At 45.4% G+C, this 7,170-nt stretch overlaps 1 protein-coding gene across 4 annotated transcripts in view; it reads left to right on the top strand.

The window, feature by feature from the left end:
* Nucleotides 1-216: 216 nt before the first annotated feature.
* The window catches only part of CDC45 (cell division cycle 45), a 41,099-nt gene continuing 34,145 nt past the window's right edge, over nucleotides 217-7,170 (top strand). For 2 of the 4 annotated variants that reach the window (XM_030815861.1, XM_030815860.1), the window contains exons 1-5: nucleotides 577-771; nucleotides 892-951; nucleotides 1,687-1,779; nucleotides 3,413-3,550; nucleotides 4,577-4,720. In XM_030815861.1, the coding sequence (XP_030671721.1) occupies nucleotides 721-771; nucleotides 892-951; nucleotides 1,687-1,779; nucleotides 3,413-3,550; nucleotides 4,577-4,720 (486 nt within the window). In that variant the 5' untranslated portion in view covers nucleotides 577-720. Of the gene's footprint in view, nucleotides 323-576; nucleotides 772-891; nucleotides 952-1,686; nucleotides 1,780-3,412; nucleotides 3,551-4,576; nucleotides 4,721-7,170 lie in introns of those variants that run through there. The other 2 variants (XM_030815862.1, XM_003280355.3) reach the window with 2 other exon arrangements.

The raw sequence follows: 7,170 nt of genomic DNA, 5'->3' as shown, positions 1-7,170 counted from the left end.
ACAAAGCGTCGGCTGCAAAAGAGAAAAGGCCAGGCGAAGACGCTAGGCTCTAAAACACCCTCAGCAGAAGCGCTAAAATGCCGTTTCGTGATTTATTTCCCCGTTTATAGGTATTTTTTAAAGTTATTTTAAATTACGTGTTGATAGTATTCCCCTCCAGACGAATTTAGTAGGGCCTATTGTCCTTACGACTACACTACCCACAATGCACTACCCAGAATGCCTCTGCTTCAGCCATCGAGGACTCGGGCGGAACTAAGCTACAAATCCTTCTTCAAACCACACCAAAAATCTATTGCAAACGTAAATGCTGCCCCATTCGGTATGTGACTGAGTTTAATGTATGGCTAGACGTATACTTTCCCTGAGGGTTCCCAGTGGGAGGCAGTAGGTTTCTCTTCCCAAAGTAAAGATGTCCGCCGAGCGTCGCGTTTCTGGGTAAAAGCGAGTCAGAGTTGAAGGGGGCAACAGTGTTTGCGTTCGGCCTCAGAGGTGACGCTTCTTTGGGGGCGGGCTGGAGTTTTCTAGCCGTGAATGGCAGAGTGCTAATGGCTGCCTCCAATGTGGCCCAATCAGAAAGAAAGGAAGGCTGGGAACTAAGAAGCTATTGGTTGGTGATCCCTGGACCAATCGGAGGAGCCGTAATTTGGCGGGAGTCTTGACCGCCGCCTGGGCTCTTGGTACCTCAGCGCTAGCGCCAGGCGTCCGGCCGCCGTGGCGATGTTCGTGTCCGATTTCCGCAAAGAGTTCTACGAGGTGGTCCAGAGCCAGGTGACGCCAAGGCCTTGCCGGTGGGGAAGGGATGAGGCGGAGCGGCCGTGGGTGACCGGGAGGCAGGGGAGGGCCGGGGTTCGGGTCGCCGCGTTCAGCCGGTCTGCTCTTCCCCCGTAGAGGGTCCTTCTCTTCGTGGCCTCGGACGTGGATGCTCTGTGTGCGTGCAAGATCCTTCAGGTGAGTTCTGCGGACCCTAGGAGGGCGGGGCCGGCCCGAGAGGTGAGGGTGCTGCGTGGGGGCGCAGGGCGGGCCGAGTGTCAGGACGGGGGCTGAGGGCTTAGGGTGGGAGAGGGAGCAGGGCAGGAGGTGAGCAGCAAGTGAGAGGAGCGAGACTCGGAGGAGAGGTTGCCTCCCTGTCCCAACGGTATGGGGTGGGATAAAGGATTAAGTAAAAGGTAAAGAGACTAGTTTGTATTTTTGCAATAAGCTATTAATTTTAATAGGTGAACAAAGCAGTTACATTTGGGGGAAACTTTGGATCTGTAGTGGCCTCTCAAATGGGGGATTTGAGAGAGAGGAATCTGTGACAACTGTGGGTATAGTCGTGTCATAGGTGTTGCTGGGAATATGGGAGCCCCTAGTCTATTAGGGAAGATCGTTAGTTTGGTTTTGAATAGGGCATAGTATTTATGTTGTTTTGGTCAGGCCCTTGGATCAGGAACTTTTCAGAAGGCCTGGAAGTTAAATCGGCATTTCTCCCCGATGTTTTACTTTGGTAATTTGCAAAATTCACAGAATGGTATGGTAAATGCTCATATCCCTAGCACCTAGCTTTTCCTGTAAGCATTTCACTAACTTTAATGTTATCCCGTGTCTTTTGTCTCTCAACCAGTCTAATCTTCCTCAGTTTCTTTTCAAGGTAAATTGCTAATGTCCTAAATAAGATAGGCTTTGAAAACACTCTCTTTCCAGGCCTTGTTCCAGTGTGACCACGTGCAATATACGCTGGTTCCAGTTTCTGGGTGGCAAGAACTTGAAACTGCATTTCTTGAGCATAAAGAACAGGTATTGAAGATGCATTTTAGAATAACGTGGCTTTTTACTCAATTGTAATTTCTTGACACAGCATTCTGTTTCCACGATAGATTAAGTGTGTATTTAAGTATCAGCTACATTAGGCAGTATGGAAGAGAAAAACATGCTGTATATACTGGTCACTTACGCCCAAGTTGTAGAAGCAAAATTGACAGCAAAAAAAGATAATGAATGTGGATAGCCCCAACTTTGAACTTGTTTTGCAGAAATTTGATTGTAAGGTGCTTGGAATCTAGCAGTTTTTAATATGGTCTAGTTAAAATTATTTTATTTTATTTTGGTTTACTTATGTTTTTTTTTTATTTTTTTTGAAATGGAGTCTGGCTCTGTCGCCCACGCTGGAGTGCAGTGGCACGATCTCAGCTCACTGCAAGCTCAGTCTCCTGGGTTCATGCCATTCTTCTGCCTCAGCCTCCTGAGTAGCTGGGACTACAGGTGCCCGCCACTACACCCGGCTAATGTTTTTGTATTTTTATTAGAGACGGGGTTTCACCATGTTAGCCAGGATGGTCTCGATCTCCTGACCTCGTGATCTGCCCACCTCCGAAAGTGCTGGGATTACAGGCATGAGCTGCCACTCCCAACCTTTATTTATTTATTTTTGAGACGGAATCTAGCTCTGTCACCCAGGCTGGAGTGTCATGGTGCAATCTTGGCTCACTGCAACCTCTGCCTTCTGGGTTCAAGCGATTCTGCTGCCTCAGCCTCCTAACTAGCTGGGATTACAAGTGCCCACCACCACGCCTGGCTAATTTTTGTATTTCTTGTAGAGACGGGGTTTCGCCACATTGGCCAGGCTGGTCTCAAACTCCTGACCTCAAGTGATCCACCTGCCTCAGCCTCCCAAAGTGCTGGAATTAGTTAAAATTATTTTAGAATACACTACTATTTTATATTATTTCTCTGAGAAAATGCATCCTGGTTTCCAACATAAAATCCAGGAATAAATTTAAACAATAGATGCCAGGATTCCTCCCATCTCTGCATGGGGCCAAATGAGAGATGGAACATTGTACACCCCGCAGAGAGGGGATGAGACATGGAAGAGGGTCCCTGGAGTCCCTAGCCATATCTAGGATTGTTTTGGCAGAGACAAATCCTCTCTTGGTGTTCCTGTTATTATGTCAAGGACCTGCACCAGCTTGGTATTCATAAGGAAAAAACATGCCATAGTGATAGAGTATGATAAAGGACTTAATATGTAAGTACCCATAAAGTATTTGCTAAAAACTTAAACCTGTACGATGCCATCAGCCTGGAGAGGCACGCAGCATAGTACTGTGAGGTCTGGAGAGACACAATCACGTACTTGAAGTCTTGGTCTGCTCCTCATTAGTTTCTTGAGCCTGTCCATGAGACTTGGGCTTGCTGAGTCTCAGCGTGCTCCTGGGGAAAACTGGGAGCCCCAGGGCCCACCCTGCTGTGTCACCATGCTAAAGCACTTAGCATGCCAGCCGGGCCGTTTTTTGGAGTCCCTTGCCACGTGGGCCTCGCCACATGTCAGGGACTTAGTGAGTTTAAGCAGAACAACTCAGAGGCTTAGTGATGAAGGGAAAGGGGCCTCCTCGATATAGCTACTTTACAATATCTTCCTTTTTTTCAGTTTCGTTATTTTATTCTCATAAACTGTGGAGCTAATGTAGACCTATTGGATATTCTTCAACCTGATGAAGACACTATATTCTTTGTGTGTGACACCCATAGGCCAGTCAATGTCGTCAATGTATACAACGATACCCAGGTACTTTTTGTGCTATGCCCTCAAACTGTCTGTACTTTTTATGCCATGTACAATGTCTCACCTGATGTTCTTGGTAAGGTGTGTGTCTGACTACCCTGTGGGGCTGAGAATAGCCTGAACACAAAAACTTGGTCTTTGTCATCTTTTTTTTTTTTTTAAAGAGATAGGCTGGAGTACACTGGCACAATCATGGCTCACTGCGCCTCAAACTCCTGGGTTCAACTGACTCTTCCTGCCTCAGCCTCCTTAGTAGGTGGGACTACAGGCACATGCCACCACGCCCAGCAAATATTTGTTGTTATTTTTGTTGAAATGGAGTCTTGGCCGGGCGCGGTGGCTCACGCCTGTAATCCCAGCACTTTGGGAGCCGAGGTGGGCTGATTACGAGGTCAAAAGATTGAGACCATCCTGGCTAACATGGTGAAACCCTGTCTCTACTAAAAATACAAAAAATTAGCCGGGCGTAGTGGTGGGCGCCTGTAGTCCCAGCTACTCAGGAGGCTGAGGCAGGAGAATGGTATGAACCCGGGAGGCAGAGCTTGCAGTGAGCCGAGATCGTGCCACTGCACTCCAGCCTGGGTGACAGAGCAAGACTCCATCTCCAAAAAGAAAAGAAAAGAAAAGAAAAATCAGCCTGAAGTTGCTTTTAGACAGGAGTTTTAGTCACTTAGGGGTTACACATCTTCATGTCGTATATCAGAGACCAAGTTGTGGGGCATTCATTTTATTGGTGTATGATGTAAGAGGATGCTGTGTTTCCAGACTTAAGTAGACTAGATGGTTCTCAATTGTTTTCAGATTTTCATAATTTCTGCATACCACGTATGGTGTAACTCTGGTGCCTCACTGGTAATGAAAACAAGAGAATTCCTTAGAAGCCTGGAACTCTTGTTAAATAGGTAGCTATTTGTATGAACAGGAAACTGAGTCAGCTTATTAGGAAATGATAAGATTCTGCAGAAGAACATATTGTATAGTTTTCCGTAGAAAGAGGAGAGGCTTAATTCCTTTTTGTTTTGAACTTAGATCAAATTACTCATTAAACAAGATGATGACCTTGAAGTTCCCGCCTATGAAGACATCTTCAGGGATGAAGAGGAGGATGAAGAGCATTCAGGAAATGACAGCGATGGGTCAGAGCCTTCTGAGAAGCGCACACGGTTAGAAGAGGTGAGTTGGGGTCTTTCACAGTAATCCCGGAGAAACTTGCACTCCCAAAGGTCAGAGGTCATCCTGAAGCCTGCCAGGCCGAGGGCAGTGGGAAGTGGAGAAGTTAGCAGGCATGGATGCTGACCCTGGGCTCTGCTGTCCCCTGGTTATGTGGCCTCAGGCAGGTTACTGGACTTCCCTAAATAGTGGCTTATCTGTCCAATAGGATCCTGTCAGAAGAAATGAAATTTAAGACAGCTCAGCTCTGCAGCTAGATAGCAAAAAAATAATATAGAGAAGCAATAAATAGTGCAACCCCCACCCCTTCCTTTTCTACTGTCTTCTATCATCACTTACTGTGCAGTCACTGCAGAGGAGCAATGTGGGTCTGCATCCCTTGGCCAGGCCCAGTCCCAGACAATTACTCCAGGGGAGGTATCTTTTATGTGGAGATACAAATGGTTTTCACCATGTGGACCTTGGGTCTGAGCTGCTTAGTGATCTGGAGCTGGGCCCAGTGGCCTACCCACCACTACAGCTTCTGCAAGATGTAAAATCACAGGCAGAAGGTGGTTGTTCCCATAGCACGAAGGGCCATGTGATGCTTTTGAAGATGTCCTCTGTCTCCTGATCTTGGTGTGTGACCTAGAATTTGCCCCCATAATGTTGTAGGGTCTTCCCTTCATCCTCAGCCTGACATTTCCCAGTAATGTGCTTTTGGGAAGCCTTTCTGAGCCATATTTGAGATGTTAAAGACATTCTCCATTTGGGGAAGGGGCAATGCCCTTCAAACTGAGGCATGCTTCTTTCTTCTTTCTCACCTTTGTCACCCCTTTCACTAGGTTTGGGTGTCTCATAGGGAACCTCTTGGACCTACTCTTATATTTTCTTACCTCTTACCCAGCTTTTTGTTCTATTTTTTGGAAGACTTTTTGTTTGTTTGTTTGTTTTGTCTTTTTTTTTCCCCCAGACAGGGTCTCTCTCTGTTTCCCAGGCTGGCCTCAAACTTCTGGGCTCACTCGATCTTCCCACTTCAGCCTCCCAAGTAGCTGAGACTAAGCACATGCCACTACACTCAGCTTGGTCTTTATCTTCTAATCTTTGATTTGTGAGGAGTCCTTTTTGTTCTCTGAATGTTTTTTTTATATAGCATTCTTTTAACTATTGATGAGCTGCATTTCACTGGTTCCCAAATGTCAATATCCAATGGGATTTCCCGGGAAACAGTCATGTTCTACGGATAAGTCTTGGAATTTTCCACTCTGCCTAATAAACAAATATTTTTTAAGCACTTACTATATGCCAGGTACCAGTTAGGCCCTGGGGTGCGGGGATGAGAGCAAAGTCCTGCCTTTGCAAAGCTTTCCATTGCGGGAGACAGATACTGATCATGTAAATGAGCACAATTAGGGAAAGCTTTCAGGTACCAAACATGAGTTAGTGGGGGATGGAGCCAGGAGGATTCCTGGGCAGAGCATCCATAGACTCTGCGGCTCTGAGGTGGGAAGGAAAGTTTCAAGGAAGGCTCGGCCAGCAGTGCCAAAGGAACAGGCAAATGAGAACAGACCAGTGGGTTTGGCAACAAAGAGAAGGAGTCTTGATGAGATACAAGAAAATATCAGTGTTTCCTTTTACATACTTAACACATCAATTTGGAATCAGTGTTTGTAAATGTTTAACATAATATTCATGGAATGTAATAGGCATAATTTCCCACCAAGTTTTTATTTTGAAATTTTTTGAAATGTGTACAGTGGTTGAAAGGATAGTACAGTGAATATCCATATACCTTCAATCTAGAGTCAACAGTGGATCATGACTATAGGCGGTCTCAGCTACTTGGGAGGCCAAGGCAGGAGGATTGATGAAGCCCAGGAATTCGAGAACAGCCTGGGCAACATGAAGAGACCCTGTGTCAAAAAAAACAAAAACAGTTTTTCACATTTGCCACATTTGCTTTCTCTCTATGTATTCTTTTTTCTGTATCATTTGAGAATAGGTTGCAGAAACTGTGATATTCTTTTTTATTTTTTTTTTCTTGAAATGGAGTCTCACTCTGTCACTGAGGCTGGGGTGCAGTGGCACGATCTTGGCTCCCTTCAACCTCTGTCTTCTGGGTTCAAGTGATTCTCCTGCCTCAGCCTCCCAAGTAGCTAGGATTACAGGCATGCACTGCCACACCCAGCCAGAAACCATGATATTCTACACATTCTTTCATAAGCAGCTCCTAAGAATAAGGACATTCTTCCCCATAAACACAATGCCATTGTCATACATAAGAAATGAATAATATCCTGATATCATGTAATATTCGGCCCATATTCAGGTCTCTTTAATTGTCCTCAAAATATATTTTGCAGCTATTTTTATTTCTGAACTATTCTCCAATCAAGGTTAACACATTTAGCTATTTCTCTTTACTGTCTTAACCTAGAACCTTACCTCTTTTTTTCTTTCGTTTTGTTTTTAAT

Source organism: Nomascus leucogenys, chromosome 7b, assembly GCF_006542625.1.
Source record: "Nomascus leucogenys isolate Asia chromosome 7b, Asia_NLE_v1, whole genome shotgun sequence".
Taxonomy (NCBI): Eukaryota; Metazoa; Chordata; class Mammalia; order Primates; family Hylobatidae; genus Nomascus; species Nomascus leucogenys.
This window is presented reverse-complemented; position numbering and strand designations above follow the sequence as displayed.